General features: G+C 31.6%; 3 protein-coding genes and 1 pseudogene across 4 annotated transcripts; 2 read left to right on the top strand and 2 right to left on the bottom strand.

Moving 5' to 3' along the window:
• Positions 1-1,524: 1,524 nt before the first annotated feature.
• Positions 1,525-7,304, top strand: LOC114407374 (serine/arginine-rich-splicing factor SR34-like). 2 transcript variants are annotated; one of them, XR_003665645.1, is made up of 15 exons: positions 1,525-1,684; positions 1,927-2,021; positions 2,860-2,925; positions 3,004-3,078; positions 4,009-4,117; positions 4,200-4,246; positions 4,349-4,406; positions 4,644-4,693; positions 4,810-4,866; positions 4,936-5,063; positions 5,168-5,263; positions 5,931-6,018; positions 6,109-6,578; positions 6,769-6,845; positions 6,979-7,289. XR_003665645.1 is itself a non-coding variant. In XM_028370453.1 (14 exons), exons 2-14 carry the CDS (start codon positions 1,935-1,937, stop codon positions 6,980-6,982), a joined length of 888 nt encoding a protein of 295 aa, XP_028226254.1. In that variant the 5' UTR covers positions 1,527-1,684; positions 1,927-1,934; the 3' UTR covers positions 6,983-7,304. The 2 variants fall into 2 exon arrangements, 1 of the variants encoding a protein (XP_028226254.1); XM_028370453.1 differs by lacking the exon at positions 5,931-6,018 and having other exon boundaries at positions 1,527-1,684; positions 6,545-6,578; positions 6,979-7,304.
• Positions 7,305-10,563: 3,259 nt separating this feature from the next.
• LOC114407373 (phytochrome A-associated F-box protein) lies at positions 10,564-11,891 on the top strand. The gene has a single exon (XM_028370451.1). The coding sequence runs from the start codon at positions 10,656-10,658 to the stop codon at positions 11,637-11,639; it is 984 nt and encodes a 327-aa protein (XP_028226252.1). The 5' UTR covers positions 10,564-10,655; the 3' UTR covers positions 11,640-11,891.
• A 2,635-nt stretch (positions 11,892-14,526) lies between these two features.
• LOC114407372 lies at positions 14,527-24,330 on the bottom strand (annotated as a pseudogene).
• Positions 17,202-20,857, bottom strand: LOC114407371 (V-type proton ATPase subunit a3-like). Its single transcript, XM_028370450.1, has 5 exons — positions 20,023-20,857; positions 19,796-19,905; positions 19,528-19,701; positions 18,708-18,837; positions 17,202-18,326 (listed from the first exon to the last, which is right to left on the bottom strand). The coding sequence occupies exons 1-4, from the start codon at positions 20,027-20,029 to the stop codon at positions 18,736-18,738; spliced, it is 393 nt and encodes a 130-aa protein (XP_028226251.1). The 5' UTR covers positions 20,030-20,857; the 3' UTR covers positions 17,202-18,326; positions 18,708-18,735.
• Positions 24,331-25,782: the final 1,452 nt, after the last annotated feature.

Raw genomic sequence — 25,782 nt, 5'->3', positions numbered from 1 at the left:
CTCATAAATTCGATGGCATAATCAATCTGTTATATTTTTTTTTACACATTTAAGGATTAAATTTAAATTTTTCATCTTTTAAGGATTAATTTACATTGTCTAATACTTTCAATGATCAAATTAGGTATTTATATTTTTTTTTCTGAAAAAGAGTTGAACTTTACTAAACAATTGATGACAATTGATGACCTTGTGTTATGCACACTATGGAATCAACTAAGATTTTTCGTTTTGTTTTTGAGGATTTTAATTATGACATTATCAAAATATTTTTAACATCATCATCTTATTTTATATTGATATTTAAAATAGTTAATCTAAATAATATTTATGTTTTCCAGTTAATTAATCTATCTTTTTCGTTAAAATAAACAAAATAACATTCAATCAAAACATGAAAAAAGTATATTTAAAAAATTTGTTTTAATATACCATGTTATGTTTTAGGAATCACATTTCAAGAAATATCATGACTAACCTATAACAATATATCTTTTCATTTAATATTTTTAAAAAATTAATATTAAGGACAAACTCATTTGCTTTAAAAAAGATGTTGATATGATTTATTATCTTAAACCTGATTGGTTTAACCAATTGATATATTAAAAGAATAATTAAGATAACTGATATATTGAAGTGGATAATTAAGGTAATTAATATCATGATTTAAATATTCAATTGTTCATTTTTAAAATATTGAACGTACATTATAAATAATTTTAGGATAAAATAAATCAATTTTTATTCTACTTATTTATTAATTGAGTATGAATAGGTAACAACTTAAATTTACATGTACATGTAATATGAAATTACTTAAATAACTTTAATTATATATAAGTTAAATTATTCTAATATAATTTTAGTAAAAATATAAAATTCAAATTTATTTATATTTAATATAAATGTATGCTTTAAAAGTATTTGTTTTAGAATAATAATATGTTTCAAATTTATTTGTTTTTAATTTATTTTTTATTTTAATTTTTTAATGAATACTTATAAATATACTAACAAGTATATGCTGATACGCACACTCACGCATACATATATATATTTAAAATAAAAGATATTATAAATATATTAAAAATTATAATAATACAATAATTTATAAATTATAAATTTAAGATCCTTGAAAACACGAATTATTACACTTGTTATATTATAAATTTAATTTCTCTCATTTTTAATATGAGAAAAGTTAATTTTTTTAATGTATGATTTCATCCATATGTTTTATTTGTTTTTACGTTATATTATTTTTGTTCAAAATTTTCTTTTGCATTAATTTTTTTTAATCTTAAAATTTTATTTTATTTTTATTTTTTATTAGTCTTATATTTATATTTCCAAAATAATTTTTACTGATAATTATTTTCTATTAATTTTAGAATAATTTTTTAATATTTAGTTTTCAAAATTTTATTATTATCATCTTATAATTAACAAAAAAATTTACTAGTTAAAAACTTAAAATCCCAAGTGAGAATCAGGTGTGACTCACTCAATGCAAGAGCGTGCGGGGCTGGCCATTGTGTTTGGAAGACATGGTAGTATAAAATCACACATTTTTTCCCCCAATTTCCCTTTCTTGTGTTTTCATTCTGTTCTAAAATCAAAAACCCTAACCAAGAAAGTTTTCACCGCATCTCCACCTATTCTCAATCTCCACAAATCGAAGGTGAGTCTCTTTTTCCCCAATTACACACTTTTTCGCTTCTTTCTATTCCACCACGAATTTCGATTTCTTTGATCCCTTCCCCTTCTGCTACGAAATTTTTGTTCTATTTCAGAATTTTAATTTTCTCTCTGAATTTGCTCAACTGTGGCTTTCACCTTCACACGGGTCTTGGAAAATAATATATATTTTTTTAATTGTATCGTGCTGTTGCTTATGTTTTAATTTTTTTTCATGTGTCGCAGAAAAGAGAATGAGTAGACGCTCGAGCAGAACTGTCTACGTTGGGAATCTACCTGGTGATATCCGTGAAAGAGAAGTTGAAGATTTGTTTCTGAAGGTGCTTTGATGTTCTTTTCTTTGTCTGCATTTTGATTTGAAATGTGAGACTTGCTGTAAGCTAAGGGATGTGGCTTACACGTCACAAGATGGGTTTCGTTTGGGATTAATGTTACATGTATTTGGGATTGAAAGTCATTAGCTTGCTATGATCTATACCTACATTTCCATTCTTCTGTTATTTGAGGATTTTGTTTGGTTTGTATTTGTTAAGGTGGGGAGTGAACTCCATTTTTAGTCCCTAAGATTGTAAGCTATGATATGACTTTGCAAGTCATTACTTTGGACCTTGACTTTGTGTGTGTCTGGTTGAGCATCTATAACTCACGTATTGGCAAGTTTTAACGTCCAATTCACATAATTGACGTAAAAGCTTATGCAATTTGCTTCAGTTGGATCCACGTCCATCTTTTCTGATGCACAACTAAACTGGCTTGTTTGTAAAATGTCATTCACTTTTGTCTTTAATGTCAATGAAAATGTAGTGAAAACAACTAAAGTGAATGATGTTTTGCCAAGTCAGGAGGCACTGCAGTGAGGGTATTGTGAAGTTAAGGGACTAAAGTGATAGTGGACTAAAGTGATCAATGCTTATGGTTAAGGTGGGTCAAAATTAAGGTATAAAAATGGATGCTAATTGCAGTAAGATACAATTTTTCATGGTTCACTTTGGGACATTTTTTGGTTGGATGTGCTCCTAACATGTATGTATGACTGTTAATGATTTTTGTTGTAAGTCGTATATGATTAATGACTAATGTTTAGTGCAAATGTTGGTTATTACACTCTTTCATAATTATGAAGTTGCTTGTTGTTTATGCATAAATTTCACTTTGTAGTATGGACACATAACACACATTGACCTAAAGGTTCCCCCAAGACCACCTGGTTATGCATTTGTAGAGGTGAGTTTGGAGCCACCCAGTTTGTCATAAATTTCCATTTTTTCACCCTTTATCCTGATTGATGACTGATTATTGCAGTTTGAAGATGCTCAAGATGCTGAGGATGCAATTCGTGGTCGTGATGGCTATGATTTTGATGGGCACCGGTTACGGGTTGGTTATATCTTACAACTACATGATTTAATCTATAAGTTAAGTAGTTAATAGTGCCATGTTAGCAGTGAAATGCGAAAAGCGTTAGGGGTTTTGAAGCTTGTGCAACGTGATTCTGTGGCGCAACACAGGTTCACGATAACAATGGTTGCAGTCGCATATTTTGGAAGATTGCGTTGGCTTTGCACAGAACTGGGCGCAATTGCCATTTCTGGATAAAAATCAATTTTTTGCTTTTTCAATTGCACTTGAATCGGGCAATTACCATTTCTGATTTCCTTTTCGAATTTTGTATCTTTTTTCTTATTTTTTTATTTAATCTATTTTTTATCATTTAAAGTATAAACCTGTTTGGTTGTGCATACACACCCTCTCTCCCCTGCCTCCTTCATCAATTGTTGTCTTTTTAAAAGGAAAAGGATTTGTTTTTCGTATGCAATTATGGTCTTGTAAAACTTTGTTATTTTTTTAAACCCACCTCTTTACTCTGTCAATGACTCAACTATCAATTCAGTTTTATGCACTAACACTCCCTATCAATTACTGTCTTTTAAAATAATTGTATCTTTTTTTACCCCTCCCCTCTTTATCAATTATTGTCTTTTAAAACTCCATCCCTATTTTGATTTAAACCTTTTTAATTATGATCAATTATTGTATCTTTTTATCTTTCAAACCTTTTCACCTGCTCTTTAATTTTGTGAATTTTTCTATTTTTCAGGATTTATGTGTATGATATAAAATTATAAATAATGTATGTTGTTTTCTGGACTTCACAATAGCAGCTATCCCACTGTAGTGTATTTGGGGTGGCTGATTGGTACAACTATCTGGGTTGATTACTTAAGCTTTAATGATCTGATATATGTTACAAATTTATAAGATGACTGAAAATAACTTACCAAGACTGTTTAACTTGAATCTTTACAGGTGGAGCCTGCCCATGGTGGACGTGGTCATTCATCCTCAAGAGATCGATACAATAGTCACAGCAATGGCCGAGGTGGACGTGGGGTGTCTAGGCGCTCTGAATATCGTGGTGTGTAGATATTCGGAATAATTATTAATTTTACCAAGACTCTTTGGGTATGCTTCTAAATTTTTCATATATCCTTTTGCAGTTCTAGTCTCTGGATTGCCCTCTTCGGCATCCTGGCAGGATCTTAAGGTGAGTTGTTAAACAGAGTTGCGTTCATTTCAGTTCTTTTAGATTATTTTTAGGGAGTTTATGGATAAATTGTCTCAAAACAATGATTTTCTTTAAATGCAGGATCACATGCGTAAGGCAGGGGATGTTTGTTTTTCTCAAGTTTTTCATGATGGAAGGGGTACGGAACATTTGGATGAAGTTTCTGGTTCTTAATTGTACCCTATTGTCTGGATGTGTTAGTAGTTTAGCAGTTTTTAAATTGTTATATTTTTCTGCCCCTTTAGTCCTTTCTCGTCTCGATTCTATTTACGAGAGATGGCATTTGAGTATTTACAAAGAGTCTGAGATTTTTTTTTGTTACTTTTTAGTTTTTATTGTCTGCCAGATTCTTTGATGCATAATTATTGGCTTGCAGGTACTACCGGTATTGTGGATTACACAAATTATGATGATATGAAATATGCTGTGAGTTAGTTATTTACATCTATGGACTATTTATTTATTTTAAAGGAAGCTTTGCACTGTGTCATCTCTAATAAATACCTAAATAACTTCAATTTTGGTATTTTGCTTTGCTGCAGATCAAGAAGCTTGATGACTCTGAGTTCCGGAATGCATTTTCCAAGGGATATGTTCGGGTATGTAATGAATTTGATATGTTCGGATATGTTACTCATACTGATGTTTTTCTCTTTATCTTCATTTAGGTGAGAGAATATGATTCAAGGCGGGATTCCTCTAGAAGTCCTAGTCGTGGCCCATCTCATTCTAGAGGAAGGAGCTATAGCCGCAGTCGTAGCCGTAGCCGTAGTTACAGTCGGGACCGGAGCCAAAGGTCTATGCAATATGTATTTTTTAAATTAAAAATCATTCCTTATATTAAGATTCATTGTTAACCTGTTGATCTTTTTCTCAATCAATTTCTTGTTCTTTACGCAGCAAATCTCCAAAGGGTAAGTCTTCACAGCGTTCACCTGCTAAATCTCCATCAAGATCTCCCTCTCGTTCAAGATCAAGGTCCCGATCGTTATCAGGGTATGAAATGTTTTGAATGCGTTTAGTTTTTTTGTCTAGTACTATTTGTCTGGTTCCTTATCTTTCAAAGTATTTTTTTATTGGTAAAATTATTTTGTATGGTTGACCTACTTGATCACTTTACTGATCTATTTAGAGTTTCTTAGCCTCTTCAGAATGTGCAGGGATGAAAAGGGCCCACTTGAAGAGGCATTTTAATAGATTACACATGGCTAACATAGGGAATTAATAGGAGTAAATAAGAGATTCAATCATGAATTTATCAAATTCAACATATCCTATAGCAAACTTTTAGCATGAACAAACTTAATTTCTTTTGATTTGTCTGGGTGAGGTCATTTGTTTTACATACAGTCTGTTGTTTGTGTTGAAAGGCATCAAAGGCTGGAACTTGTTTCATTTACACCCTTCTTTCATTGAAATTGAAAGTCATAGAGATTAGAGAACCTTGCCTGTAAACAAATTATATTTATCATTTTTCTCTATGAACTTCAGATTCAATCAGTTTTTCCTGACACAAAACTGTTGCTCTCTTACCATTCCCTCCCTGTCAAAAAATTTTCCCGCCTTTGTTCGTGTGGAACTTGGTGAAACTTGCCTTGGTGTCAGAGTGTTCTCTCAGTTTCCTTTTTGTTTTTGTGAAGATTCCCTTGTTTTTTTTTCTTAGATATGGAAACTTGCAGCGTACTGGAAATTGGAAATTAGGATCTTGGTGGGATTTGGTTCAATTGTCTGCAACTCATTTTGTTGTGGAGGTATGATATTTTTTAGAATGGGCGACTTTGGATACCTTCACAGTACATCTGTTCTAATACTTTTAGCATGTAAATGTCCATGGGTGCTAGATTGGGAACCAAGGAGGTCATGGATTGCCATTTTAGAGCTGGATTGTGTATAAAGGCAATTGGATTTGAAAATCACCACCAATGAGCAATAGGACAATTTCATTACAATTGTGGGCTTCAAGATTTGCCAAGCCAATAGGATGCACTATCTGGATTCTCTGGATTTTGTGGTGCAGTAGGGAAGATTTCTTTTCTCCGAATAATTGGTGCCTTAATATGTCACACTGAGATGGGCTATTTTTATTCTGTTTTTCATAAATGTATTATTTTTCCTTTTTTTGTCTTCTCTTTGTTAGTCTGTTTTATATTTTATGATGCTTGTTTTTACCTCCTTGGATATGTTAACTGTGACATCGGAGAGGCATGAAGGCTGTCGGATCAATTTGATAAGGGAACTTGTGGATTTTAAATTCTGTTGTTTGTGGAACTTTTGCAGATCACGGTCCAGGTCCAGGTCCCCATTGCCTCCGGTGAGTGAATTTTCTCAACTTCGATTGAACATTATTATATTGCATGCCTTTGTCGTGACTGAGTCAGATGATGTGTTGCTTGGTTTTTTACTCTTTTAAGCATGTATAATGGCAAAACATGTGGGCGTTTTAACATAGTGAGTTCTTATTGCATATTTTGAAGTTTTTATGTAATTGTATTCTTTGCCAGCGTAATAAAAGCCCCAAAAAGCGCAGTGCTAGCAGGAGTCCGAGTAGGAGTAGGAGCAAGAGCAAGAGTTTGTCCCGGTCTCTATCTTAAACTCTGATATTTTCTGGATGATTTTGCCTTTGCGTTCTTTGACTTGGTCAATTTAAATTTTGTTTGGTGTTGGTTTTATACTCAAACTTGTTTGGATCTAATTGGGCCTTGGTCTGGCAGGTAACCTCTGATTGTTACAATTGATGAAGTTGTGGATGATGGTGAGGGAGGGCTACCAAGTTTTTTCTAGTACAATTGACATTAGCCAAAAAAAACATTTGGGTTTTATGTTTGATCTCCTTTTATTGAACTTGAGACTTTCGACTTAATTTTAATATTGAGGATTTGACGGACCGTAGATTTCTGTAATAGACTATTGAATGTCAAAAACATGCGCTATTTGGGTAATTGTGCCGGTTTATTTGATTACCAATTAGTTTTACTCTTTAAATTTGGATCTTGTGTATTATTGAATGGTTTGAATTTACAAACGTGTGATGGATGTATGATTTAAATTTTATATATATAGTATCAAGTTAGAGGAGTATTTTTATGAGGGTTAAAATTAAATTACGAAGTTAGTTATTTTTTTAAGTAGTCATGAAATCGTTATTAAGATTTATTTCTCATAATCATTTCTCTCACTTGTTGAGTACCCCTCTATATTGTGTATGTATAATTTCACACTTTATTTAAGGGCCCGAAAACTTTGCTAGTTGGGATTTTATTTAAATAACATTAAGAGTCAAGTTTTTTTTTTTACAATTAAATTTGGCTTAATAAACACGTTCAAACTTACGCGAAATCCTACATTTAATTGACTCTGTCTCTGCCTGCCATGGTCCTTGTCTGAACAAATTTTGTATCACTTTTTTCTCTCCCATAAATGCTTTATAATCCATTTACGTTTTGATCAATCGAGTTTCGCGGTGTTATGTTCCATATCTATCTATATAACAACCTGTGAAATTAGGCAGGCGTCGAGTTATAATGACATTTTTATTTTTCAGCTTTGCATTTTCTGAGGCGATGCTACTGTAATTTTTTTAAGCATTTCATTTGATTGGATTGTAGGCTTCTTTCCTGTGCTGTTACAAATACTCTATTATGTGGCAATTGTATGGACTATTTGTTAATATCTTAAATCGAAATTAGAGTTTAAAGTTAAAACGAGTGAAAATGTATGGACTGAAATTAGTACCTTGAGTGTAATGACTAAAATTCAAATGTGTGAAAAATATAATGATTGAAACAAAACAGAAATCACTCAATTCTCACTTGAGATGGTTGTGTATTCTCCTTCAGCCAATGATTTTTTTTTATGGGGGTGAAAGTAGTTGAGTTTTGATATCAAAGGCGTTTGTGTGTTTTGTTGGTCAGTTGGATAAGAGATTGCATGTTTTATGGAGATTGTGGAGATAAGGAAATGAAGTGCTAAAGCCTAAAGGGGGTTGGCATATAGGGACAAGTTGATTGTCAAGTCGAATTAAAAGTAGGGAACGGTGACTGACCAGTGATCTTAAACATGACGAAGCATCACTGGTGGTTGTTGGCCTGTCCTCCTTGTGTGGTTCTGCTTTATCTTTATTTCATGTCATGTGCTGTTCCTCTTCACTCTCCTCCTTTGCTCCTTCATCACTCATGGACCCCATTCATTCTTTTTTCCTTCCCATTATTTCTGTTACTCATTTCACCTGTGTCTTTGACTGCCTTCTTTCTCTGTTGCCACACTATTTCACTGTGAATAAAGATAAAAGATAAATTATAAATTATAAACTGGTGTTTCACAAGACACGTGTGGTGCCCCTTGTAATTTTTGTGTTTTCTTTCTATCTGCCACTTTCTTCATTCCTTTTATTCAAACATTTTGGTCAATTTTTTATAATTATTGCCAAAAATCTTTGCTACTTCTTTTTAATATAATTCTCAAGTTTCTCGTGAAAAAAATTGAGTAGACTCATAAGAAAAACGAACAGATAGGATTACGGTGAAATGAAGGAAAGAAATGAAATTTAAGCATCTAGTCAGGTTTCGATCTTAAGTCAATTGTTGGAAGACATCAACCTCTTACATGATCTTAGAGGACGTTTATTTTATGGAATATTTTGCATTCACTAAAATAGGAAGGTGAGAATGTTTATTCTCATATTTATTAGGTGATTATCATAAAATATCTTGGGTATCTTTATTTTCAAGAAAGTTTCATTCTCATTTCTACAAAAGTTATATTTTGTTAAGTATTTTTAGCTTCAAAGTAATTATTAAATATTTTTTGTGTACTTAACTAATTATGTATTCCATAAATTTTATTTTAACTTAGTTAGCATTTATCATATGCATGATGCAAAAATTAATTTAAAAATTAAATAACATCTTTTAAAGTGAAAAGGGAAACCAATAATGTTATTCTTGTTCTAGATTCTTTTAATGGTAAGTTAATATTATTGATGAAAAGGTATTAAAAGAATCAGTATAAAAATGTTATTCTGATGTTCCTTGTAGGACACAGGTAACAGGCTTATGCATATAAGAATACATGAATAATTAGTAAAAACAAAAGGATATATAAATAATATATTCTGATGTAACTTAAAAAAATACTAACTTAGATACGTTACCTTAAACTTTTTTAGTATTGTCTGCTAATTAAAATTTGAGTATAAGTTTATTAACTTGCACAATAAAAAAATATTAAAACTATTTAATAAAATAAAATTTTAATTTTAATTCAAGAATAAGATATCACATTAAGTTTAGTTTTATTCTTATTTTGGTTTTTATATATTATAAAAAATATTAATATACTCAAATTTTTAATTGTGTAAATTGTTATTTCGAAATCTATAAATATTCAAGAATAATTGTTTAAAAATATTAGCAAAAAAAAAAAATACCAATCCAACTTCTACCTAATTTCTAACGAGTTTAACTATTATGCATCAACGTAGTGTACAATAATATTATACTATCATTTAATTATATCTTATTTTTAATATGATTTTTAAAATAATTATTATAAAATGTAATAATTTCTTATTTATCATACATGATGAATGGTGGATTGTACATATAATTTTTTTTCTCATTTTTAATACATTGTTACCAATAAGTTGCTTCAAATAATATGGAGTTCAAATTTTAATAATGTGTTTATGTTAAATATTTTGAAGAAAAAAATTGTTACTAATAATTATCCTATCTTATTTGACTTAAATAAAATTATTTTCAATAAAAACATGTTTATGATCTCTACCCAAAAATAATTCAAGTGCCTAGGAGAATTCATGTTGGTTTTTTTTTAAAAAATTATTCCATCAACAACAATTACAAATTATATTATAAATAAAATTAATCTCTAATCCCATAAATTATATGCAGAAACACATGTAATCTCTAATTAAAAAAAATACACATTAGGTTGATTTATTGTTCAACAATCACAACAACGACTATCCTAAAAACTTCCTTGACTACCTTCTGTTTTTATTTTTTAGTTAAAAACGCAATTAATTACACAACTTTTTTTGTTTTACACAATTACTTACACAGCTAGTAAATCCAACTGTAAAATATAAAAAAAAGCCCGCTTTTCCAGTTTCCACCATTCTTAATAAAAAAATAAAAAAAAATCTTTATCGAGTTATTCCACTTGGACAGATATTTTTATCATTATTCATAATAAAAGGTGACGTAAATGAGAAAAGCACTGAAAAAATCTGTGGAAGTAAATAAAAAGCATTATTTTAATAGCTCTTTTTTCTGGACCTGATTCGTGTGGTGTGTGTTGCTTTGTCAGTAGTGCTGTGTCCGATAAATAAATAATAATGGAGTTGTGAGAGAAAGAGAAAGAGAAGAAGATGGATAGTGAAATTGAAAAGAAGAAGAACCTGTTTTCGGAACTAACCGACGACATCGTTCTGAACATCTTCTACAAACTCGAAGACGATCCTCGCCACTGGGCTCGCTTAGCCTGTGTCTGCACCAAATTCTCTTCCCTCGTTAGGGATTTCTGTTGGAAGACCAAATGCTCCCTCACCATCCCCCAAGACCTCCTCTCCGCCGCCGCCTCCGACCCCCCTCTCTCCCTCCACAAACTCTCCTTCTGCTGCCCCGGCCTCCGCCACGCCGGCCTCCTGTTCGACACCTCCGATTTCGGCCTCGAACGCGACCTCGGCCCCGGCAACTTCAACGTCATCACCGATGATTCTCCTTCGAACACCACTCCACCACCACCACCACCACCACCACAACAACAACAACAACAACCTCCTCAATCCGATGATTGTTCTTCCTCTTGTTGGTCCCTTTACGATGACCTCTACTACGACACGCTCTACGTCCCAACCGAGTCCGAGTCGCCGCGATTAACGGAATCCGTTAGCGTAAGAGCGGGCGTGGATGTGGCTTCGATCAGCGCGTGCAGCAAGAAGCGCAAGCTCTCCCGCGCGTGGAGCTCACACCTGGCTTCGGGAAGCTGGACACTAAGCCGTGAACAAGGAAGCAAGCTCCTGGCGCGTAAGTTCCGGTACGATTGCTTGTACGTGTGCGAGTGGCCAGGGTGCGTGCACAAGGAGGAGAAGCGCAAGTACTGCCTCTTCAGAGGGGTTTTCAAGAACTTCAGGCGGACTATGGTTTGGAGGACTATTCAGGATGGGAAGAAGAGGAAGATGGATCTGCCTTGCGCCTTCTGCGCGTGTGAGTTCACGTGGGATCTGCACTCTTCCTTTTGCTTGAGGCCTGGCTTCGGCTTCCATGACGATGGGGAGCCTATGGTTAGGGCTTATGTTTGTGAGAATGGACATGTCTCTGGTGCCTGGACCGATCTTCCCATCTACACTTGAACTCTCTACTGCATTTTATGCCTAATTTATGTCATTTTCATTTTCGCAATCTTAGTTTCTCCTTTAAATAACTCCTGAGAAGGCCGCTATACGCTGTTTTCACATTCCATTCCATTATTTCAACTATTACTTAAGATTGGAAATCTGCTTTGTGAAATTCCGATCGCAGTGTGATTGCAGTGGAAAAGCCTTTTTAGGTTTTTCTTTTATGAGATTCAAAACCCACTCGCGTTTAGCATTTTTTGTTGTTAAGATACATTTTTTTTAGAGAAAAAAAAAATTGTTGTGTTGTTCTGAAATTACAATTAGAGTTTTAATTCAGTAATTTACATAATGATGATTTATTTTAAAGGCAATTTTTTTTACGCTTTCAACCACTTAAAAATCATCTTTAGTAAATAAGTATTATAAAGATTAATAAATTTATTATATACTTAGGGAGATGTTAGTAGTGCACTATTTATTATTAATTAAAATTTATTGAAATATTATATTATAAAAATTTGTAGATTTCCTATTTTATTTACAATCTTGTAATTGCAATTAAGAGTAAAGTTTCTGTTGAAGAATATGATAAAAAATATATATTAGTAGCACTCATCTCATACACAAAATTATTAGATGATACTGCAGTATAAAAGATATTTACACTAAGAGCACATAATTTCAAATGGGCGCTTTCAAAAAATAATTCAGAGTAACAAATGTATTGGGATTTCATCTGAACTTTATATACTGCAAATGATAATAAAAGCAAGCATATTCAGTTAATTTATAGAATTGCTTCTGTTGTATGCAATCTCTGATTTTTTCAAGGAATATGGAATGCTGTGTGTCTTCATTTTTTTTCTTTCAAAAATAGGATCTACTTGATAAGTTGTGAGTGGATTCAACAAAAAGTGTGGTCTAAATAAAAAAAAATGATATGTAAGATCTTATATGTAATATGTGTGACATTTTTTACTTTAAAAAATAAATAACAAATGTTAATAGACCTAAATCTAAAAATTTAATTACTTTAATCTATTTAATTGCTTTTTTCATATTGTTTTCGTTATTTTTGTCATTATATAATTTCTATTCACAAATTATCGATGAATAATTATTTTAGTTTCATGGTAAAAAATTACTCTAGTAGTACATGATTAAAAATTGTTCTCACTCTTTTCTTTTCACGTTTTTAGAATATTAAAGTGTTCTAACTTTTTATATTTGTTATTATAACTTATTAAATGTTTACAACTATACAATGAAAAAAAACTAAAAAAGGGTTAATTGTTAAAGAAAAGGTAGTTCATGTCAAAATACCAGAATTTGTGATATTGTTGTCTGATAATCTTCCCCCAGATTTATTATAACTGTGATTCATGTATTGATTTCTCTCAGCTATTTTTACTTGAACATGACAAATTTAAGTCCTAATCGTGCTTTTCTTTGGAGTTATTTAATTTCTTAATTTATGATTTTTACATGGATTTCATTAAGCCACGTCGCTTTTTTCTTTCTTTTATAATTTAAGTAAGGCAAATTCTTGGCCAAAACCTTGTGCGCGAGGTGTATTGGAGTGTGCGTGTTTAACGCTTTTTTTATTTGATAAATTCATAATGCTTTTCTTTGTTCTTAAATGATTTTGGAAATTATTGTTGGTTTAAATGCTATTCTAAAAGAACATAAAAAATGCTATACTAAAAATGTAATTAAATTTACGATACCTTGATTTTTCAAACATTGATTTCTTGAGAATAAATAGGATGTCTAATCAAGAAATGAGTACCTCTGTTATATTTATGTTAATTATTGATTGAATTTTTATGATAAGAACTGAAAAATTATGAGAATTATTTGTGAACAATTAAAATTAAAAATATTTAAATCATTTACAAGGAAAAATATGTAAACTAAAAATACAATTAAGATAATTTAATTAATTTTTAAAATACTTGTGAAAACTTAAGAGAGAGTCTCTAACTTTTATTGATATGTGCTGCATTAAAATATATTAAAAAATTCTTATTAATTAATTCGTAAATTAAATTAGCTCACAAGGTATATAAAAGTTTTCTATTAATTAGATTCTAATATCTTAAATTCACTCCTAAAAAATTCTTACAAATTTAATCGACAGTAGTAAATGTTATCAAAGCTAATAAACAATAAACTATTCAAGTAGCTCATCATTTCTTACCCCCATGAGTATCTTTGGAGTTCTTTGTTCAACAATAAACAAGATTCATGATGATTTTGAACATATCTCTTATGCGATTACAATTAAGTGAAGTTTTCTTATTTTGTTTATTATTTCAAGTGTGGTTGATTCGTCACTATTTGATTAGATTTTCCATGTTGTTAGTTTCAAATTTGTATAAATTTGGAATGCTATCAAATGTTTTTTGGAATACTAGATAAATATTAGTTTTATTTTTAAAAAATAATCTTAACATAATAATTTAATAATAAAAAATATAAGGAACAAAAGAGTAATTAAATATTTATAATATAAAAAAGATTAAATTCTTCAACATGATAAAACCTCATAATAAAAAACTATAATATGTAAATGTTCACCGTAGCAAAATAATTATAACAACTCATGCACCAATAGAATCTAAAGCTTTGAGGATAGGCTATAATCAGAAATTCAGAATTAGAGGAAATTAGTCGCCGCATTACACTTCATGATAAATTAAGTCATTAGGATTGAATTAGGAATGAGGGTTTGAATATTTTGTATAACTTCAAAATCTCATTACCACCATAGTACAATAAAAAATTACGTGACCAATTGGCAATTGTCCATTGACCCTCGCTCTGTTCATAAACTTTATATACGAGAATGAACAAGCCAATTTAATGCGATAAAATGAGTCATACACACGCAATAGTAACATTTATATAAACAAATTGCTTTTGAACAAAATAAGCCAGGTGGCCGTGAATGGAAAAAGTATTGTGCTTACATAAAATATTTGTCGGTTCGAAATTTAAAAATAAAAAAGTAAAATGAACCTTAAATCATAGAGTCAGCTAGGCATGGAGAAAATGACAACATTATGAATTTTTAAGAACATTTATTTTTCCTTTTGCTGAAAAGATCTATGTTCATTGCTATTAAATCGCAGCCAACGATCGAGATCAGTGTTTGGCCTTTGGCTTCTTCACGATCATGACAGTGTAGTGAGCATGATGAGCTCAATAGTCACTTACACTACCTAAAACCGCCCTGCAAATAAAGGTGGTGTAAAAAACAAAGCTGAATTAAGATATTTTGAAGTGAAAGACCTGGCTTACATAAAACAACCAACAAAATAGCTATCATGGGAAAAAGTTGCCATGGATTGAAGTGACAATGACTGTAGATAACTGTTAAAGATGAGCCCAAAAACTACATGTGCTAACTACGGAAGAACTAACATAGAGAGTTAGAGACCATATCAAAAACAAAATTGTCAAGCTGGCTTATGCAGCAAAAAAACAAACAAAAAAAACAAAGGAGCAGATGGAGATACCAATAATTCCCATGGATTTAAGGTGTGCTAACACTAATATCTTACTCATGTTCTTGGCAATTTTAGTTAGCATGATGTTGGTTTATTTGAGAATGCTAGAACACAATTTAATATATCTTACCCCCGTTCACAAATTTTAGAAAAAAAATTTGTCATACTCTCCTATATGACCTATATCATTAGAAAGCAACAGAAAAATAATTACTAGAATCAAAATGAGCCTGTACCTTTTTAAAGCCCCGTAACTATGACTACCCACAACCAACATTGAAGCATGATGCTTTTCCACGGCATCACAAAGAACATTTCTAGGATCACCTTCTAGCACTTCCACTGCTACGTCATTTTCCTGTTTAAATTATCCATCAGATAATAATTGCACAGGTATAAACCACGCATACTATATAACGTTTCAACATAAAAAAATGTAAAATAATACAGCATCGTATCTTATCTGTATTTTTCTTTTCCTTAAACTGGGAAATTAAAAAGGCAAATCAGATTTTCTTAGAAGGATGGGTGCACTATTCGGTACCTTTTTAAATATATCCCCAAAAGGACAAGCTTACATGGAATCTATAACGTATATTAATGAACCTCCCGTGGTGGCTTATTAGGCAATTGAAGCCATTAATTAAAATTAATCAACCATAAGATGCAAATTGGCCATGGCTTATGAACTGGGATGTGACGGATCCTGATAATGATATTAGCTTCTTTCTTTAAACGAAGACAAAAGCTATTAGAGGTACTACTCTGCAGCTCTGAGAAATGAGAATGATGCATCATTAAGTTGAGGTCACGTTCAAATTATTAAAATTGGAACAGCATAGTACTGAACTACTGATACATCTTGTTGACACCATAGAGTAAGATCCAAACATGTCCCACGTGGAGCACAACGAAGATTGTTAGCGTGGGTCCAGAACCAGAGGATATGGTATGCCGTCTCACAAGTCACACGTCACAGAATTAATAAACGCAGAACAAACCAGACAGGCATTATGCAATCGACAAAAAAAATACCCTTCCCTTTCCTTTTCTATAAGAAATTTCATACTTTTTCCCCCTTAATTCTTTCCAAATTCCAATTCCATGGGAAGCATTCCACAGAAGGAGTCCGGTAAGAAAAGGGTTAATTACTTTCAAATTCTTAATTAAACAATATTTTTTATTTTTTAATTGAGGAACAAAGGAAAAATTATTAGATGGTTCATGGACAATCACATCATTCATGATTTCAAATAATAATTATTAAATTATTTATGTGTCACATGATTTGATTATTGATTGAGACGGTAAATTATGTGATGGTTGATAATATCAAACAAATGATTTATCTTTTATTGTCTCTTTTCATATTGTCTTTGTGTTGTCCCATCAAGATAACCCTGTATAAGAACTGTGTTAATATTTAATGGTAATATTTAATTTTAAAAATCATGAAAGTTATATAATTTTAAAGGGGCAACACATTAACAACAACAGAGAAGTCAAATACATCAAATAACAATGAGATAACAAATCAAAAGAGGTGATTCCAATTATCTTTGCTAAAAAAAATATTGTTGATCTACCATATTATAGTCTTGTATTTTTTTCCTAGCCTTTTTTAAAAATAAATTAGCACAAACATATCAAAACTATACGATTGAATATGATAACTACCAAGCGAGCAGGCAGTATAAGAGTATCCACTACTACAAAAACACTTTCAAATATGATTATTTGACATTTTCCTTGATGATTTTCAATTATTTTTTAATTTATCATCGTAAAAAATTAACATTTTTAATGGTGATTTTTAAATTGTCTTAGAATGTTAATTTCTATATTGTTTTTTTATAAATCGTCTTAGACTTTTTGTTTAAATAATGTTAAAAAAACGTCAAAATATGATTTTTTTAAAAATTATCTTAAAAGATAGACATTTTAATATGGTTTTTAGAAAACTGTCAAAGAATGTGTACATTCTAAAAAAAAATTCTAAAAATTATCTTAAAAAGTAAATACTTTTAAAAACATTTTTTTTAGAAATCGATGCTATTTTTTTTTACTGTTTATTTTGTTTTATAGTTAAAACTCACATTTTTTCTTTCCATGCAAATTTCAAATCTTATCCATGTGATCTCCCTATTTGATGTTTAACCTTGCAATGTGTTAGAAATCATTGAATTTTAACCTTTATATTTGAATTGTTTAAATGATATGGACTTTAGAATTCACATTTCTTAATAATAAATCAATGAATTTCCATTCAGGTTTCAAATATTGTCCATGTGATCTCCCTATTTGAAGTTTTACCTTGTGGTTGCTAATCTAATTATTTCAATTTGCCTCTGACATATTGAACTCAACCGAGTATTTATTGCTATAAAAAGCTGGACAAATACCAAGTGGAATACACCTTCAACGCTGTCTAAATGTAATGTAAAATTGATAGTTATATTGAAGACATGAATTATCCATTAATATTTCAATTTAAACAAGTTCATTTATAAGGTAAATTTTTCTGAGAACTATAAAACAAAGTCTAATGAACCACAAATTGGAGATGGTATACTAATATATATCTGCAAAACAAAAAATAACTTGAAGTGAGCCAACATTGGTAGAGCTAGTGTAAGGTTCCACTTCTTGTAAGAGAACAACAAATGACTGATCTAGTTATATGACATAAACAATATTATTTTGGTACATCCGAATTCTAATGATATATTGCACATTAAACTTACAGAGCAAACTTGTTGCAAACACATGATCATGCAAACAAGATGAATGTTGCACTTATTCTGCACATATTATCAATAACTAAACCTCATCTTTCCAATAGAAAAATAAATTAGTCTACAAGTAAATCGTACACTTGAGAATGAAAATTTATAATTAATCAAATTAAAAGCATGATAAAGTAGGCAAACAGGCATATAAATTCATGTTCATCACATGCATAATATAGAACATTGTTAGTTTTTATTTTTGACATACCAAAACATCTCGTTGCTCAAATTGAGCCCCAATAGTATTTAGCAAGTTATCCCGGTGCAGTAGTCCAACATCTATAGTGGTCTTCGATTCTAAAGGTCTTCCAGAAAATCATTATGCTATAAAGATGAAGGTCTTCCCCAATAGTATTTAGCAAGTTATCCCGATGCAGTAGCTCAAATTGAATTTTTTAAAACTGTTTAGAGAATCAGAGATAAGTCCAAAAAATTGTAACTTCACACAAACATATAAAGATGAAGGTTCTTCTAAATAAAACATCCACAAAAAATAACTTAGCTAGATAAATGTTGTTGTTTCACATGAAAAGGAAAGATTATGCTATCCACTAGCAACTATAACAATTCATTTTATTATTCAATAATATCTTTCACCATTAAGAAAATCATTTAAGAGCACAAAGAGTGGTCCAACTACAAAGGAAGAATGTATAAGTTACACCATCAATCAATCTTAAACAGCTTTGACTAATCTGTGCTTTCAAATAGCATGCACTTAGTACTCACAGTAAGCGAGTATGGTTAAGGAAGACATATTTGAGGAAATATTTCTTAATTACCTCTTTGGCTATTGTTCATGCACTCACTCTATGCCTTATGGTTACAGGAGACATCTAAGAATCTTGGCTTTTTCTTTTTCACCAGCATAGAAGACCACAAAAACTTTTTTCTCAGTCTGCAGGTGAACATCTGTAAATCATCATAGAATAGAATATAAAACAGAAAAATTTGTCAACAAGCAGAAATTTATTTCAACCAAAAATGAAGAATCTCATTTATTATATGTTCACTAGCAACCATGGATTTATAGGTACAGCAGAGACCAATATTAGAAGCATAATACAAAGCAAGTAACCAATCTTGTTATAAAAATAGAAGACTACAAAGCTTATCACTCAATAATCACCTCCATTTTTTTAATTTGCTAATCCCACCAAGACCAACACACAGGTGCAATATTATGTATTAACATAACAGTCAAATAAAGTTAGAAAACCCAAGATACAATACAATTAAAGAGATTGATCTCTTATTCACGTTTCAAATGAAAAATCACTATTAATGAGACGAATCTGTCAATACATCTTTTTTTGTGGGCATGGCTAGCTGTGATATGTGAGTGGACAATAATATAACATTGACAAGAATCAATAGCCAACAAACTCCCTTTTATGTAATGATGCACAATAGCACCCATTACTCGTACAAACACTAAAAAGTCAAAATGAATGCGTCTAGACTTGCATGCATCGACCCAAGACTATCAACTATAATGAAAGCAACAATATAAGAACTTTAACAATCACCCGCTGCTTACAACAGTATAACTCATTGTTTTATATCATACATTCTCTGTAGATTGGGGGAGGGAGCATTCACCTTTTCTCTAGAAACAGGGTCTGTGACGGGATCCTCAACAGTCGCCTGCCTCAAAAATACATTTCCTCTAGTAGCACAAAATAAAATTCTATCAAATACCATGGACTTTTCCCTGGGAACAAGACCTGCTAAAAACCCCAACTTAACTTGCTTTGATGAATCAACAGACAATTCCTTCACAACAAAACAAACAGCAGGGACCAATTCATTTAAAGGTTATTGTCAACAGTATAAAATAATATTAGCTATGAGCAGGTAAGAAGCTTACTTGGTCCTGTAATAAAGGTGTTTCTATAGATTCCCCACTCAGGTGGCATGATTCATGTTCTCTCCGCTGCTCTAAGGCTCGGCTTTGAGCTGAGTGGAAAAACTCACCAGCTTGAAAAACGACAATAATTATTTAGTCATTGGCCAATAATATCTTTTGATTTATACATCTAAAATTTCAATCCTACAAAATAACAAGAATACATCATAGATAAAAAACAAATATACCTCTCATTTACTGATTTAGCTAAATTGCATTATACAAATCGTAGCCTGTATCTCTCTTTAACTTGTAGAAATACATGTCTTGGCACATTTTTGTGTTATATCAAGCACAACCTATTTTCAGACAACCACATGTTAGGATAGGAGATGGGGGAATAGTAGTTAGGTCGTTAGAGAGGATATCAATTAGATTGGTAGGGAGAAATATGGATGAAGGGATCAATTAGGAGAAATAGTATGTGTGAAAAAGGGCACCGTTTGTGAAATGGGGACCCATGGAGGAAAATTCTTTCTTTTATTCTCAGTTGTTCAATAAAACTGTTAATTCTATCCTTTCCTCATTTTTCTTTCCTTAAACACCATGCAATTATTACTTATTCTAAATTTATCCTTAATGCATCCATTGAACAAGGGAGTGGAATAATATAAGTCAAGAAGCCCGCAACGCAAGCATATGAAAATAAATTGAGTTTGACTTAGGATTGCACATATTTGATTTTACTTAAGTTCCACAAAATAGCTTATACCTAAGTCTTGTAAGGAGTATTTTAATCATATTCCTAACCAATTTGGGATATTTTATTGTTAACACACACCCTTCACACCCATAGATTCTAATACTATACTAGAAATGGACTGGACCAAAGTCAACTCCAAAAGTTAGTTTGAGGAGAAAAGATTGTTTAATTCTTATAAGAGTATTTTGGTCATATTCCTAACTAATGTGGGATATCTTAACAAATAAATATTTTCTCTTTTTATTTTTCCAATATAATTTAGGAAAAGTCATTAATTTACCCTTTTCTAGTTATTTTCATAATTATACACCATGAAAGGGCATAGTAATCCTTATAGCCACTGTACCTTCTACAAAACAAGCTTATACTACACAAGCTCGTTGTATGACCGTTGCAACTTTTCACCATTTGCATTCATCTCAGTTAACTCTAACTCAATTTCTGTAAGTTTTACCTATTACAAGACATACCAGATGTCAAATTATAAAATAAAATAAAGTAGAAAGGCGAAACCAACTTTGTCCACAAGCATGCTCACTTACCTCAAGTTCATCAATGTTCACATCAATTGGTGTTGTGGAATATTTTGGTGAAACACCAGCTTTCAACATTTGCTCCTTGAAAAAACGCAATCTACGAGCCATCTCTCCACATCTTATTATCTTCACAAGGACTAATATGAATCCCCAAACAAATTTAAAAACATAATATCAATACTTTTGTTTATGATAAAAACAAAAAAAAATATTGAAACAAAAAAGAAAATACAATGAGTTTGGAGGACAACAAATCCCTCTTGATGTAAGAGCAAAATCACAAAACCAGAGAGAAAAAGAAAACAACAATTGAGAAGAACTGTCCAATCCATTTGTAAATCTGTGGGGGAAACCTCCTTAAAAAGACCCTCGTACTTATATCCCAAAAGCTAAATTCCAAAGATAAAGTAATGTGCAAGAAATAACAACTCCAAAGGAGAACTCTAAAAATGATCCACTATCCAAGAACTCTCCACTCCCCCCCACCCACCCACCCACCCACCCTTCTCTGCTAACTTGGCCAATGATCAAGTGCTTGCCTCACAAACTTCTTCCTTTCATGACATAGTTGTTGTGCCTTATCATCCTCCATTTTGAAGCTTGAGGCCCCCATTGTCCCAAATCTAGCTCAAATTGACTTCCAAACATCAAATACCATATAAAAAATTTCCATCAGCTCAAAACATCATACAAATTTTTCTCTACACTAACACACACCCACACTAACATTGTATCTTATAACATAGGTTAATTTGGAATTAAGGTAGTTGGAGAAAACCAGCTCCCAGGTGAATGAGGTAAAAAGGAAAAAAACAAAGTAACAGAAGCATAAAGCAAATAATATAGCATCACCTTGCCCTCCTAGTCTCATTCCAAGGTCATAGTTTAAGAACATCCGAAACTCATTTCCAAGTTTGCTGGAGTGTTGGGGACTAAAACCACAAGGATGCAAGCCCAAGATCTCTGCTGCTTTTTCTTTCTGCACTTCACCTACAAGTAATTGTAATACAACGATTAGAACACCCAATCTCAGTAATTGTAATACAGTTTTATTTCTTGGAAATTCTTTAAACTGATTATCTCGTCATAAACAATTAGAAGACACTGATTTAAAGAGTAAAATCTCAGCAATTAATTCTCACCAAGTAAGGAGGATCAGCAACTACAACTTTGTAGGAATGCTTCAATTCTGATGGAATATCCTTAAGGTGATTGTAGTCATAAAATGTGTACTCACTTCCATATTGCCCAAAACGTTTGTCATACTCTAGAAGTTGCGCAAACACATTAGGATCCCTTTTCTGAATATTGAAGAAAGGAAAAAGAGAATGTTACTAATACTGTAATACAACAAAAACAAATAGAAAGGATTTTAATATTCACACATTGTCACAATAAAGATTTTTACATTGTCAACTAATTAGAAATTAGAAATCACCCTAAATAATATAATTAATCATTGTTGCCTTAGCCACACACAACGCAGTCAAAGGGGCCATGGATTCAACTATAGTACCCACATGGAAGGAAAAGAAACACTTCACAGAGAGCTTTGACGGAGAGAGTTGAGAGAGGAACTGTGACGGTGTAGCTTCGCAAAAGTTCATGAGACAGAGGGCACAGTGAAAGCTTGAGTGAGAGAGGGCGCAGAGGTTCGAGGGTCTCGACAACGACGAATGGAAGGAGAGAAGAAGGCGCGAGTGAAAGGAGAGGGTTAGTGTGGGAGAGAGCTGCATGAGAAATGAGAGAACAATGAGCCACGAGAATGATAATAGATGGTTTTGTAAAATCGTTTTTTTACTCATCATTTAACTAGGACGATTTTCAAAAATCCATCATTGTTCTCACTCTTCAACAATTTTTGAATGATCATTCTTAAACTTATGATTCCAAGATAATTCAAAAATCATTTTCGTTGTCAAATCCCCTTAATTCGTATTGTTTTTAACGATAATTTCTGACAATTATCGTTGTTGGCACATGTAAAAAACACTTTTTTAATAGTGATCGAAAGTAATTTTCTTTATGTATACGTAATAGGTTAAGGATTAAAATTAGTATTAATATTTTTATTAATCATCTTTTTTTGTTTTTATTTTTTGATATATTAAATGTTATACTACTTTTTCTTTTTATAATTATTTAACACATCCGAAGAACACATACTAACAAAATACATTAATTAAATAATGGATTATTATTTTCTGTCTACTCTCCGATGTTAACCTTTTCTATGATATCCAAGCAAGTGGCATGCTGCAATACATTATTCATACAAATATTTATGTGCATGAATAAGGTTGAAAAACATGCAAACTTTGGAAATAGAAACCGATAGCATGAAATTAAATAGCACATACGGATTTCTTCTTGCATAGTTCTTTAGCATATTAAGTGACTTTTGCAGCTGTTCTTTTCAAATTGGCCTCGACAACAGGCAACACCTCAGCGGCTCCTGCATGCAAAACATCATCGTATTTAATTACGAAATATATCAACACCATGAACATTCAACAAGAAAAATGGAAAAAAACGGACAATGAAGAGTTAGTTACCAGGGCCAACAAAACCGACAGTAGAGGTAACAGAAGGCCTTGCATAAACAAGAAAAAGCTTGAAGTTAGGAATATTTGCAGGGGCTAGCAAGTGATCCAGAGTCCATTGGAGAGCGTAAGTGCTGAAATCACTGTCGTCGATTTCAACCACCAACACTTGCTTTGCCTTTGGCAAACTCGTTGCCATGGATTTCCAGTTGCAACGTACCTCTAAGATTCTTTGCCTGTGTCCTCGATCACTGTTTGTGTTAATTAATGAGGCGAGTTACTTGGGTGCTACGCTAACTAACTTTACTACCATGTGGCGTTTTGCGCTGGCTACTAGGTGTTGGAGTTTATTCGCATTCGAAGGAAGCGTCGGATAGAAGCTACAACTACTGCAGGAGCATTTGCATCGGGTTCGTGGATCAAACAGCATCGTACTATTCGGGATTCTGTTCTAGACTTTACTAGGTGGAAACTGGACCGCTTATAACTGTCACCAACCACGTAAGTTATTTTCTTCTTTTTTTGTGCCGAATGGGTCATAAACCTATTATTAACCATGATTTATGCGAAGCTCTGGTTGTTTCCAGTTGACATAGCTCTCTTTTTTTGTCGAAGAAAGAAGAAAGATGCATCTTGGGGAGGAAAGAAAAAAAAAAAAAAGAGGGTAAATTGTAGAGAAAGTCTGTTATATCTGTTGATATGAACCTACATACACTTGGTATATCCGTATATGCCTTAGTTTCTTCCGGGCTTAGAGGCTATTTGTGATCAAATTTAATATTATAAAATAAAAATAAAGAAAGGAATCGTCTGGACTTTCAGGTTCCTGACATATCAATGAAATAAACAGATTTATCAATAGTACCATAAGGTGAATTCCTCTTGAATGTTTATGTAAAATATTTTATTTTAACTAATATAAAATTAAACTCTTTTTAATATAGGAGAATATTCGTTAGGTAAAAATCATTGTTTCTTTGTTTCTTGTTCAATTATAAAAGAAATGATACCATCTAAAGATATGGTATGCTTCTATCTAGTGAAATAACAAAAATGACAAGAAAAAACAAAGCTTGTACAAGTTTTTGTTTTTATTTTTTATGTGTGTGTTGCATAATAGTAGCAACAGAGTTTGAACCTATAATTTCATGTAAATTTCACAATTCCTTCATTAGCCACCTCTAATGGGTAACTGTTCAAGTTTAAACCAATGGCAATGGAAAAAAAAACGTTTTGCAGGTTAAATAAATTCGGCTTGGTTTAGGCTCTTATTAACAGTTTAATTCCCCCACACTTTCATATTTAGTGATCATACAGTAGCCCAAGCAAGGCGATCAATTGGACCAAGGACGTGTCTTTTAAAACAAATCACTCCACCTCTGAAAAAAAACGCCAAAGCCCATCTTTTATTATATTCAAATTTGGGTTGTTGATTCTTGCACTTCGAATGCATTATTTTCTTAAAAAGACATCTAGAATTCTAGATAAAGAAAAATGAATAGTGCTGTATTTTTCTACAAATCTTCCAATTATACCTACAAATAAAATATTAAACGAAAAACTAAATATTATTTATTATAAATATAAAATGCATTTAATATTTACTATACAAAATTATTCAAAATAAAAAACACTTACATTCAAAGTACATGTCATTTTCTTTTAAGTTTCAGCATATCTCTCAATCTTAAGTTTTTTTATTTATTTTTTTATTTTTCAATTCTATCTATATTACATTGTCTATTTGGTCACCTGAATCACTATGGACGTTGTATTCGATCTTCTTATGTGGTTCTAACTAATGGCATTAAAATAACATTATTTTCTCACATTGGAATTTAACTATTTCTCTGATATAAATTATTAGACGTGTAGAAGCACGAAGAAACGACAAACGCAATTAATTAATGCTAAGGGACGATTTAAATACAAAACCGAGCAAACGAATGACTTATATTTGACTGATAAAAGATTGTCACTTTCCCAAAGTGGGTTGTTGTTGACATGTAATTATATAATATGAAATCAACGTGGATTTGATATAAGTAATAATAATAATAATTTATATTTTTAATCAAGTAATTTAGATTTAAATATTCTAGTTTTAGATATAAAATACGTGTTTATCATTTTGTGTATATCTATAATTTTTAATAAAAAATAATT

Source organism: Glycine soja, chromosome 3, assembly GCF_004193775.1.
Source record: "Glycine soja cultivar W05 chromosome 3, ASM419377v2, whole genome shotgun sequence".
Lineage (NCBI taxonomy): Eukaryota > Viridiplantae > Streptophyta > Magnoliopsida > Fabales > Fabaceae > Glycine > Glycine soja.
Note: the sequence above shows the minus strand (reverse complement) of the source record. Positions and strands in the feature narration are given on the sequence as shown.

Bases quoted from the DNA above. Each gene is read 5' to 3' on its own strand.
- LOC114407374 (XM_028370453.1), top strand. From the start codon at position 1,935: ATGAGTAGACGCTCGAGCAGAACTGTCTACGTTGGGAATCTACCTGGT. The intron at 2,926-3,003 runs GTGAGTTTGGAG...TGATTATTGCAG, and splicing joins CTGGTTATGCATTTGTAGAG to TTTGAAGATGCTCAAGATGC. The intron at 4,867-4,935 runs GTATGTAATGAA...ATCTTCATTTAG, and splicing joins TTTCCAAGGGATATGTTCGG to GTGAGAGAATATGATTCAAG.
- LOC114407373 (XM_028370451.1), top strand. From the start codon at position 10,656: ATGGATAGTGAAATTGAAAAGAAGAAGAACCTGTTTTCGGAACTAACC.
- LOC114407371 (XM_028370450.1), bottom strand. The intron at 19,702-19,795 runs GTAAGCTTCTTA...TTTGTTGTGAAG, and splicing joins CACCTTTATTACAGGACCAA to GAATTGTCTGTTGATTCATC. The intron at 18,838-19,527 runs GTGAATGCTCCC...GATGATTTACAG, and splicing joins ACCCTGTTTCTAGAGAAAAG to ATGTTCACCTGCAGACTGAG.